We start from the raw sequence: 12,522 nt of genomic DNA, 5'->3' as shown, positions 1-12,522 counted from the left end.
TGCTAAGGTGTTGTCTTTCCCTTATCTGGAACAAATTCCTTCATAGATGGGCCGTCTTTGCCCTTTCAATGTCTAAGAATAACACTTTTAACTATCAATAGACACAAAGAGATTCAGCTGCACCATTCCTGTGGGATTCCTATGAGTTTAGACACATCTGCTAAGATTGAATGAAGCTTTATTTTTATTATATCCTTAAGCATCTGTTGAAATTTTCTGCCGGAATGTTCTTATCTTTTGGCACTCCCAAAACATAGGTCTATATAGTCACTGATGTTTGAACAGCTCCTGTGTTATCTACACTCTTGAAAGCCTAGCCTATTCACATGGGGCCATGTTCTGAAGTCCTTATTCACTATACACGCATCGCAGTCAAGGGGAGTTTTGTCCAAGTAGAAAGTGGAGTATGGCCTTAGGTTTTGGCCCCTACTAACCGTTACCATTTGCTCTTTTGGTGATTAGGAAAGTGTGTGGAATCTGTGCACCATCTGACAATAGCCTCATTGCTTCCTTGTAACTATTTCTGAACATATAGGGCCAGATTTTCAGTGGAGACTCTTAGCCTGTGTCTGCAATTTACACCCAAACTCTTCAAATTTCACAACTCTTCACACCAACATCCGCATGTACACCATGAGGTATTTAGAACTCTAACGTCTGGTATAACTCCAAGGGAATTCAAGGTACTGGTTGCTATCTGCAAAGCCCTACACGAACTAGGACTCAGCTATCTAGAAACCACCTCTCCTTCTGAACTGCCATTCCACCTGCATTTGCCTGGAATGCTTAAGCTAATCTCTCCCAGCAGGGAAAGCAATGGGAGCTTGAAGCAATGCATTCTAGATTGAAAGTCCTTGCTTCAGGAATTTCCTCTCACTGGTAATATGTCTAAGCCCAAGAATAGTAACATTTAAGACCCAATCCTACACGGGGCCGAGTCAATGTGACTTCAGTGGGGGTTGATGGCACACAGCACCACACAGGAGGCACTCACCACACAGGATGGGGCCCTTAAGAGAGCATTGTATAATACATCTCTTTGCCCAGACTTTTTGTTAACTGCTTGCCTCAGCACCGTTAGCATTCAAACTACTGCCTAAACTTTCTTTGTCTTTGTCTTTTAAAGATGAGGTGCAGCTGGCTGTCTTGGTGTATTTGCTACCTATATTCGGGAAATTGCTCTTAAGCTGAACCATGTAGAGAGTCCAAAATAAATAAGGACTCATGTAATCTGCGGTAATAGATTCAAATACCTGGTACACTGATCTAATGCTTCAACTACCTTACAAAACAAACCCAAATCCCAGTCTTAGCCAGTGACAGGCATCTCAAATTTGATGAGAATTTTCCTTTGCACCAAATTGTATGGTGCTTCCTTTTCCATTGTCTCATGCTTCTTTCTCTTTACCAGGTCACTGGGCCAGCTTTAGGGAAGCCTCCTGATGCTGTTTATTGGTTCTATTAAAACTGTGATCTCAAGAAGAGGCTCATAACGAATAAAGTCAGAAGGTGGCAGGAGTGAATTGCCGCTGAAGTGATTAGGATAGCAACTATCCCAATAACTTGGTTGCTTCCAAGATTGGCCCTCAGGCAGGTCGTTTAAGTAAAAAAAAAGAAAATATCTTACTTTTTACCTGGTATTTTTATTGCCATGCCCAGATTTTCTTTTTATTGACCTCCGCAAAGTTTAGCTGGCTTCTGAGTTCTTGGAAGCTGGCTTCCTCGTCTTACTTCCCCCCACCTTGTACATTTTAACAATATCTTAAAACCACTCCAAAAGAGGTAAACTACCACCCTTAAAAAATGGTGAACGTGAGAGCTGACATAACCCAATGAAGGGATGGTTGTAAAATTTCAGTATATTGAAGATCTGCTATGTATTTCTGTCTTTTCAAAATCGAGTTCCAATTGCTCATTTCCTTATTTTGGGGTTGGGGGTTTTTTTTTTTTTTTTTGGTGTCCTGGATGAAACGGAAAAGAACATTTTAAAAAGGACAGGAAATCTGTGCTGACTCATCTTTGAGTTAATACACTGAAAACATATCAACAGCAAAGGCGTCTGGCCTATCTGGTTGCACTGGGCCTTGAGTCCTCCAGGTCCCCACCATGCTAAACCCAATCCACCTCACAGAGCATCACGGGGATTCTTTGCCTGAAGCCCTGTTGCATCCCGGGGTCTGCTAGAGATTTGCATTCCCTAATTGCTGTCCTCCATTGTGGCCTGGGTTGGGGTTGGGGTTGCAGTCAGAAGACAAGCGGGGATGAGGAGAAACACAGCTACATGAAGATGAGGAACCCCAGTCCTAGGGAGGGAGGGAGCTGGTGGGGAGCCATGCACATATTATTTCACAGAAATTAGGGCCAGCCCTGCATACCTGATCTGTGCAACTCTCTCAGCTTTCTTAGGCTGACTGAATAATCACGACTTTATCACAGAAAACTTCCTGGAAAATATTCTGAAGATAAATGGACCAAAAAAAGGAGGAGGGAAAGGCTGATGAGGTCTTGCTGATGACATTATGGAAACAACATGCATCAGGCTGGGAAAGCTGGTCCACGGTGTGGAATGGTATTTCACCAGCTCCCAGCAACTCGTCAGTACATTGGTGTACTCACAATCAGATGACCCTGTGTGTGCGGGCAGGTTTGTTGGTGACTGTGATGAGTGGGTGAGGGCTGGGCTCAGAGGCGGAACAGCTTCAAGGTTCAGGCAGGGAAGGCCTGGCTTGGCGCTGCATGCACCCGTCTGAGTAATCTCATTCTCCTCAGACGCCTTCTGGTTTTCAGCTGTCTTGGGTTTCTTCCTGAAAATAAACAAAGAAACCTTTGAAGGGACTAACTGCGTATTTGGGTAAAGGCATTTTTAGAATCTGTTAAAGATAACTTGCTTTTTTTTTTTCCTTAAAGGGAGGTAGCAGGGAGGACTCCATGCCTCTTGTTTGGAAACAAGCTGCTCCTTGTTTTCACTCTGATGCAATGGCCCTGAGACCACATTAAAGCACAGAGACCAAGTCAGAAGCTCCCCATTCTGCCCCTACTGACTACATATAAATTAAAACCTGTCTGAGTTCTTTACACAGTCTGAGCTCCATGTGACAAATATTAATCAAGGCTGCATCACTCTGAATTGAAAGTTATACAGAAATATATAGCAAATGTATCTGGAAAACAAATAAACACTGATGTTTCCAGTTCAAGAAGTGTGAAAGTATAAGCTGGTACTTTGTGAAGAAGATTGTGGGTGCAGGGGGCAAGGATGGTGAAAGGGGGTAATTTAGAGAGGCAGAGGTCATTTATACAGGTGAAGCAATAAGATTTAGAGCCTTACACAACCAGCAATAGCCACACTGCATGCTGGCTTCCTCTACGTCCCTTAAAAGAAGAGAGCCTTTAATTACTAAGTCTAATATTTGTACTTCTTTAGTGCACTCCATCCAGGACCTCAAAGCACTTTGGAAACATCCAGAATGAAGCCTCAGAAATCCCACGTGAGGCGGGTAAGCATTATTATCCTAATTTTACAGGTGGGAAAACTGAGGCGTGAAGAGGGAAAGTGACTTGCCCAAGGGCATACAGCAAGTCTGTCATAGAAAGGAAAAAAGCCCAGAGCTCTGTGCTTTAAATTCTAGAAAATGCTACCTCCCTCTTTATAGAAGTAAGTTACAGCTGGAGCTCTAATTGCAGTGTTTAGTTTGCAAAATCATTGTCTTGGAGAAGCAATGACTTGTAACTTTTGGCCAGCAGACTGGCTGCCCTACTGTATGTCTGGATCCAGGCAGGTGCAGTGCTCATGGAAGTGAGCAGAAAGTTACGGGGGGTAAACATAGCAATTCAGGTACTACCTGCCATGATGGCAGGATGTGTCACTTACTGCTGTTCATAGGTACAACCTAATGAAACCTGATTTCAAAAGCTCTTCTTTGGCCTAGAATGATGCCCACTTAAAACACAAATAACTGTTGAAGAAAGCAACCTTCTTAAAATGTTTTCTCTACAACAACGGCTATGCATTATTTTTCACCCAGGGAGCCCTCCATTTGTGTTACAGAAGCTCTGAGGGTTCTCCTGTTGTTTTATCCAGTTTCCCCACATCACAGCAACCATTCTACAAACAGAGCACCGGACTATTCATCACTGTAATTCCTTAAATGGCTGGAATGGTTGCTATGTCAGCAGCCCCTTCTGAAGTGCCTATTGCCCTGGTAAATGCAAATAAACAACACAACCAGTTTTCTCCTATATCTCCACCACCAAAATCCTTACTCAACGTGTCCTGCAAAGATACAGGCTCATTAAGACAGCAAAATCATATCTTTGAGAAATAGTCCTGCCTCTTGCCTATCTTTTTTTTTTTTTTTTTATTTTTTTTTTAAACTTTTTTTTGGTATCCTATTATAAGAAACAAAAAAAAAAAAGAAAAAAAAAAAAAGAAAAAAGAGAAAGAGATACACACAAGAAAGAAAGAGCATCTATCACGCAACAGAGAGCAAAGCCACTTTGCCATTAATCGAGAACATTGTCTCCGGTTATATAAAAGAATTATATAAGCCTGGCATATCTGAGGGCATAGCATGTGGAAGCTCTTGTCAAACCTTGGTGGCTGCCAGTACTAGCTGGTCACCTTCAGAGGGCAGCAGAGCACCACCTGGCTCCAGGCTACATTGTAGTGAGACAAAACCTCCCTAGAATCTTCCTCCTGGTCACCATGCCAGAGGTTAAGTCTGCCAAGCTCCTTTTTTTTTTTTTTTAAATTCTTTGCCGTAAGTGTTAAAATTACACACTCCAATGAAGTGTCTCCTCAGCCGGAAAATGAAAGCTCAAGTGAAAAAAGTTAAACAGGCCTGCCCTCAGCCCACACCCCCCCAATAAAACCAAGCTGAGCACCCAAACCCAAAGTAAAACAATAGAAAAAGGAAGGAAAATGTGAAAAAGAAAAATAAATAAAGAAAAGGCAGACACTGCATGAAGAAACACAAAGCAAAACTGGGTGTGTGTACACACACACACACACACACACACACAGGCATGGAGAATCCAGGCCAACCACCCTGGGTTTCCTCATACCCGAGTGACCGGGTTCAGTGGTCAAAACTACATGGCTGCAGGCACCTGTCTTGTGCTGGTCAGTTCTGCTTGAACCTCCCAAATTGGATGAAAAGCACAAAAACATTTTGGTCTTCCCACTGCTCATGTTTCTGTTTCCAAAGAGGCTGGTCCAGGGTTTTAGATGGGAGTTTTAGGTGAATCGAGGCTGAGTTAGATTTGTTGTTAACCCCAGTGATGCTGGCAACTTTAGTGTATTTTATGTTGGGGGAGCCACCCTTCCCAAAATCAGAGGTTTAGTGCAGTGGAGAATACTCCGTCCCATACACTGTATGGTAGGGAACAACATATATTACAAATATGTTGAAAATATGCACCAAATTCTGATCTTACTTACACCAGAGTAAATCTGAAGTAACTCTATTAGCTTCAGTTGAGTTACTCAAATTTGTATTAGAATAACTGAGGCTAGAACTGCATCACTGTAAATTGCATGAAAATCAGACAGTTTTGAAATATTGTAAATATACTTCATACAGAGAAAGGTCTGAAAAATAAATTAAGCATCTCAGTCCCCCCCACCCCAATTCCAGCATGCTTGAAATCTGGATACCAATTCTGCTGCTAAAATCTACCTCTAGCCACACAATCTATTGCCACACAGCAATGTATTTTAGAAACTTGAGTAAAGAAAGTATACCTTTTGTCCATGAGAGCACTTCAAACATTATCACATGCTAACTCTTGTCACATTTCCTAGGGCCTGTAGAGAAATAGCCCCCCTTCCGCTCATTCCCAGTACCTTCCTCCCTCTGCACATGTACACACACACACACACCCCTCTTTCACAGCATTGTTAGTTGTGAAGCTTTCAGGCAATGCCAGTTCTTGTTCAGCCAGCAGTGGATCTGGGGGGCCGGGGTCAGGGCCGGCTCCAGGGTTTTGGCCGCCCCAAGCAGCCAAAACCAAAAAAAAAAAAAAAAAAGCCGCGATCGCGATCTGCGGCGGCAATTCGGCGGGAGGTCCTTCACTCCCAGGTGGAGTGAGGGACCGTCCGCCGAATTGCCGCCGAATACCTGGAACTGCCGCCCCTGTCCGGAACGGCCGCCCCAAGCACTTGCTTGAGAAGCTGGTGCCTGGAGCCGGCCCTGGCCGAGGTGGTTGGAGTGGCTGGACATATGGCGTAACGAACATCCCCATCCTTGGTAACAGATTTACAACATCTAAGGGTTTGTCTTCACTGCAGTTAACCCGAGCTACAACTCAAGTGTTGCCCCTAACTCATGTCCCATCCTCACACACAAATCCTGCACTCGAGTGTGTTGATGGTTTTAACTCGAGTTGGCTGACCCGTCATGGAGTATAGGCAACAGCTCATATTAGCACAATTCATCAGCTGCTAACACTAGCACTCTGTGCTGCTAATCCAACCACTCTGTGCAGCTCAAGTATTAGTTTGCAGTGTGGCTGCTCTCACTCAGACTAGGCTAACTTGAGAGGAGTTAACTCAAGTGTAGATAACTTGAGTTAATTCTGCAGTGAAGAAATAGCCTGAGTGCCATGTTGCTAAATAATTTCTACTTCTCTTGCATCACAAGCACTCAGAATCAAGTACAGAGGCAGGTTAGAAAATGTTTTAACTATAGGCTAAAAAAACAACGAGGAGTCCGGTGGCACCTTAAAGACTAACAGATATATTTGTGCATAAGCTTTCGTGGGTAAAAAACCCATTTCTTCAGATGCATGGAGTGAAAATTACAGATACAGGCATAAATATATATTGGCACATGAAGAGAAGGGAGTTACCTTACAAGTGGAGAACCAATGTTGAAGGCCAATTTAGTCAGGGTGGATGTAGTCCACTATAGGCTGTGGCCCCAGTGACATTATGGATAGCATCCTCTACTCCCATCTCTAATCTCTTTCCTCTCTGAATGGGTTTATTTGCTACCGTTGCTCTCAAAGGAGACAGTATACTATCAGGAGGCCCTCACAACAGAAACCATTCCAAATCAGAATGCTGTGGCCCTACTACATGTACTCAGTGGAAAGGGAAAGGAGGCAATGATGCTGTTTAGCACCAGGGAAATAAGTGTTCACAACATTACTCCTCTCCTTTCTTACTGATTAGAGAGCTTTCCCTGTATCTGAGTAACAAACATATGAGCGGGAAGCAGCAGGAGGAGGGAAGTTCAAGTAAGGGAAACATCAAAGCCAACTTAGAATTTAGAGAAAACTTATTAGAAAAAAGGCTCGGCACTCACTTTGATCAGAAACTACCTATGTAGGAGCGCAGGCACTGAGGCCTTATGAACAGTCCTCTCCTCATTTCTCCAATCCCCAAGCTTAGACTCCGATAGTCAGTGCTAAGGACAGGCAGCAAATCCTGAACCGTTTATTACACAACGTGTTCTTATCTCCTTATTCCAGGAGGTAAATTGGAGCACTGTCTCACCTCAGTCAGTAGCTTCAGAATGTGACCACTGGTTGGCTGTGTCAAAAGAAATGGAAGAGCTGGATTTGGCTGGTGCATAAACAATGGGAGAAGGAGGCAACAATGGCTGGGGTTTGGTGGGAGGGGCAGCTTCTCTAAGTGACTGTAGAGTATTCCGACGTCATTGCAGTTTGTACATCTTCCCAGATTCTTACTCTGAGCTGGCTACAGTGCTTGGCAGTAGCACATCATAATTTCACCTGTGGGTGTCAGTGTAATGCACTACTTCAGTACATGTGATCATGTTTCCTTCTAGTAACAGCCTATTTACTCCCAGCTAACAGTTACTCAGTTTCATAAAGCTATGAATCAGGCCCCAGGTGTGGGTGGTACCAGGTTTGATCCCCAGGGAGGACCATGCTCTTTCTCTGTATGTGGTTGTGGTTTATTATATTAGCTCTTCCAGTCATTGAAGCTGAATCTGAAAACACTCAAGGCACCACCATCATCATCATCTTTACCCTCATTATAAGGAAAACAGGGCCAAGACACTGGGAGAAAAGGACACTATGGTAGATAGCCCTGATGTATAGAATCCTAGAAGTTAAACATGGTGAAGACTCATTTATCTTACTCAACTAGCCAATGCAGGATTGTTCCTTAGAGTTCATTTAGTATGGTTTCATTCAGTCTAGTTTTCAATGGCCCTTGTAATAAGGCTTCTACCCAATTCCTTTGGAAGACTGTTCCACAGCCAGATACATCTCTTGGGAAGTGTTTCATGATATTCACCACTTAAAATATTTCCCCTTCTTTCTTGGCTGTATACTCTTCAAATATCCATAGACTGTTATCAAGTCCCCACCATGTATTAGTCATCACTTAACCAAACTGCACTTATTTAGTAGGTCTTTCAAACTTTTCTTGTAAATCAGTCCCTCCAGCCTCTCATCCCTCCGAAGTGCCAATATCTTTTTGGTAACGAAGTATTCCCCCTTTTATGTATATAAGCACTGCAGCATTCTTTCATAAAGGTCTAGAAGCCTGACATCTCACAATAATGCAGCTTCAACATGATGTTAGGCACTGAATGTAGAGTAGCACAGATTTTTTTTGTCTGTCTATTTTAAAGGCAGAATGGATCAGAACTGACTGGGTATGGTAGACTCAGAGCTATACAGGTAGGGAGGCCTATCTCCTTGCTTCAGGATGCCTCTCAAACCCAAAATTGTACTTACTTTGCTTGCTACCATATTGCCTTGCAAATTCACACGCAATTTGCTGTCCAGCAATCCTCCTCAGTCTCTTTCAAATGTTGTCTCCCCAGGTTTCTCCCTCACAACAATTATCTGTGTTTGGGATTAATTTCCCCCAGATGTATTAACATGTCACAACAAGCAAACCTCTCAGTCTGGTCTCCCTCAAAGACAGGCAATTTAGTTTGCTCAGCTGCTAGCATTTCCCACATGTCAGCTAGCGAACATTTGAGGCCCTTTGAAACAGACATCAGCCCGAATCCCAGTTCTGGAAATGGACCCAAATGCACTGTGTCTGAGGTTCTCTACTTTTAGAAGCATGTCAAGCCCATTTCAACTGATGTAGGTTATTAAAAGGATTCAATTTCTCCTGGTTACTCTTCACTCCGGCATGATCTGGGATTAATGTATGAGACAGGGCAGCTGAGTGGTTTTTTTATGAGTTTCTATTAGTTACTTCCTTAAGCCCCATCACAGAGCACAACACACTATCAAACAGCTAAATTGAGCAAGGTATAGGTGAGCCCAAAGGTAACCAAGATGCCTAGGGCCCTTCAGATCAGCATCTGTTAGCATGGGGAGGTGGTGAGCTGGTAAAGGTGGAGGCTGAACTCTCTAGCCTCTAGACAAGGGACTTATTTGCGGGAAGGGCTGGGGTGCTATGGCAGCAGAGAAAACACAGAGCAGGTACCTGTCCCATTCTGTAGAGTAAAGGTTTTCAGTGAGAAATACAAAACTGAATTATTACTTAATGGTCAAATTATGATTGCTCCTGTGTGAATGCACTGGGAACGGGAGGTGGCAAAAAGGTTAGAATGAGCCCTGCCTTCCCTAGTGCATCTGTAAAGGAGGTAGTCATAATAAGACCATTTGCACTCCCTAAGCACAAGGGGTCAAGCAGAGATGCCACATAACTGTTGATAGTTGGGGGGGGCGGCACAATTTAAAGGTTTTGGTGGTATGCAGCGGGGTTCAGGGCAGGGCAAATAAACCCTAGCAGAAATCTGAGGGGGGGGGGGGCACATGGCTCCAGGTGACCCTCCACATAGTCAAGGATATGTTAGCACTGCTAGAAGGAGTATGTCTGGATGGGCTGGGTCATGGTCAAGCCCTGCTCCCTGGAATACCAGCTAGTGCTTGGAGGACAATGCCAGGGGATTGCTAATGATGTAACAAAGACTGCTACTGACTGAGTTTCCGCCCTCCACATTCCAAGTATTATGCCTAACAGAGGCATAATGTCTCCCTCCAGCCACTGCCCCCTGAGAGCAGCATCTGTAGTATCCAAGCAAGCATTCCACTGGCTTTTTGAGTCATAATTTGGCTTTAACATAGTTAGTGCACACAGTATATATATAAATCAAGGCATCTGGCCTTTCCTGTTTTAAAAATGTAAGAGAGAACAAGCTATTCTTCAGAATTTTTAAGCAATATTTTTGAGTGTTTTACTACACATTCATCTCCCGCCTGCATGTATGATACTCATGCCACTCCTGATATCAGTGCTTCTCACTGTGAGTCCTGACCCTCTCTCAGATGTGACATTGACAATATGTGATGTGTGGTTAGAAACTGATTATGGAAGACAGAGATATGAGTACGTTCAGTTAAAAACAAACCAACCAACCAACCCCGAGAGAAGCACAGAAGTCTGACCAGATACCTGACCACAAAACTAAGATGGAAAGATACACAGAATTCTGAAAGCAGCACCATAAAAAGTTACAAGAGACAGAGAAATCTGAACAGAACACAAAACTGGGATGGGAGGTAGGGAGGCTTGATCAGAATGGCACTGGGATCCAACCCGAGCAGGATAAAACTATCATGTGAGGCACAAAAACCTGTGCATTGAAGCAGGAAGCTACAAGTGAGAATCAAGTCAATTTCACTAGAACAGTAAAAAAAAAAAACTATATTAAGATGAACAGAGCTCTGCCCATTACAGTTTAAAACTATAAGATTATGCCCTCCAGGGCAGCAGGTAAGAGATCATTTCAGAACACTGTGAAACTACAAGAAGCAGAAAACCCACTGAGAACATCAGGAAGCTTCACTGAGAAGCACATAGTCCAACCAAGCTTCTGCAAAACTACAGTGACACACAGAGATCCAACCTGAATTATACAGAACTACAAGAATCACTGAGACTTGACAAGAGCAGCTCAAAACTTTAATGAGCTGCAGGGAAACTAAACTGCACTGCATGGAACTGCAACAAGAAATAATATGCACTGATCGCATAAGACTAGTAGCTCTACAAAAGACAAAGAAATATAATAAAAAACAGGGCAAAACTCCACTGAGAGACATGAAGACACCACATTAAACTTGAGTAATAGGCAGGGGGCTCCTACCAGAGCAGTGCACAACTAGAAGATGCAAGAGGTCAAACCACTGCTGAACTACAACATGAGGCCAATACTTACCAACTTTTTTACTGGTATGTTTTTTACCACTTACTTCCCAGGTAAATGTGTAATGTAAAATTTAGCTCGTGTTCACCAGCAATGGCCAGGTGTTGAAGGTTTTTGGGTGTTTTTTGTTTTTGTTTTTGTTTCCTTTCTGCTGAAACAAGAAGTCTTTTGTAGGACATAAAATTTACTTACAGTGGTTTCCAAATGGTGTCACTCTTCAGGTAAATCACTCCAAGCCTTGGCCCTAGTGCAGACATTCATTGGGGCAGGGGACAGAGAGAGGCTGTGTCTGTACTGGAAAGAAACAAAAGGAAAGGAGACGGGGGAATTGTTAATAATTTATCAAGAGTGAGAGAATTTGCTGCAAAGTTAATCAGTATTCTCCACATCTATATGGCAGAGTGAGGCCTAGCAGGGCAAAATTCTGTCCTCTGTTACATCTGGGCAACCCCAGCTATAAATGAGGATAGATTCCAGTCCCTCGTCTCCATGGCCTAACCATCCAAACTATTTTGGGTAGGTAAGATGGGGGAATGAAGCAGCAAACTGCCACACAATAGAATTCCTTCCTGGTCTTGCAGGTTGCCTGCTATGACTGCAGCTGCACTGAGCAACAGCAGGTGCCGTAGTGTAGAAAAGGCACCAGAATTTTTCCCATCATGTCATCTAACCCTGCTCAGAGGAGAAGACAGAAAGAGCTGCCTCTAAGCTAAAATACAGGTGAAGGAAGGAAAAGGACCTGCCTTTCTCCTCCTGCTTTCTTTGTATCACAGAAACAGTGGCTAAAATAAAAGTGTATCAGTCCAAAGGCAGAAACTCCACCTACTTCCTCACTTGGACACCAGTGGGTGATACTTTAGTGACAAAAACCAACCAGGGAGATAATTTATTCTCAGTCTTTCAGCTAACATCAAACCTTAGTAGCAATTTTATGTCTGAAATGTCTTCTCTGGAGGCCATATCCTGCCCAGAGGAGGGGGTAAACTCAACGGTCTAATACAGAATGGGCCCCGAAAAAACCCTTCAGAACCAAGCATTCTTGATATTTGGTAGAAGGGGGAATTCGGCATCCAGACCTGACTTTTGCAATGATTCCTGCTTTTATAACTGGCTAAACCAAATCTCTGGATCGGAACTCTACAAAATATTGGGATTTTTGAAATCTTTTGCAATTGAATCCATCACTAGACTAATAGGACTTCTCTTTCTCTAACTATTATAATCCTTTGGTAGTTGGCTGTGGAGGATGGAAGTGTATCTTAAACCAACATGCAGATGACAAGCTAAATCCTGCTCACTTTACTCATGCAAGTAGCTCCATGGACATCAGTGTCTCCAATCCTGCCCACACTGAAGCCAATGGTGCTACTCA

General features: G+C 43.3%; 1 protein-coding gene across 1 annotated transcript in view; it reads right to left on the bottom strand.

Annotated features, from left to right (window-relative positions):
* ZBTB20 (zinc finger and BTB domain containing 20) overlaps positions 1 to 11,407 on the bottom strand; it is a 43,706-nt gene extending 32,299 nt beyond the window's left edge. Inside the window, exons 1-2 of the mRNA XM_024218473.2 lie at positions 11,343 to 11,407; positions 2,617 to 2,804 (exon numbers count right to left, since the gene is read on the bottom strand). Coding sequence (XP_024074241.2) covers positions 2,617 to 2,804; positions 11,343 to 11,407 — 253 coding nt within the window. The remainder of the gene's footprint in view (positions 1 to 2,616; positions 2,805 to 11,342) is intronic.
* Between the last annotated feature and the right edge of the window lie 1,115 nt (positions 11,408 to 12,522).

Source organism: Terrapene carolina, unplaced genomic scaffold, assembly GCF_002925995.2.
Source record: "Terrapene carolina triunguis isolate 2854851 unplaced genomic scaffold, T_m_triunguis-2.0 Scaffold242, whole genome shotgun sequence".
Classification (NCBI taxonomy): Eukaryota; Metazoa; Chordata; order Testudines; family Emydidae; genus Terrapene; species Terrapene triunguis.
The sequence above is the reverse complement of the archived record's forward strand: the minus strand, read 5'-3'. Positions and strand labels throughout refer to the sequence as shown.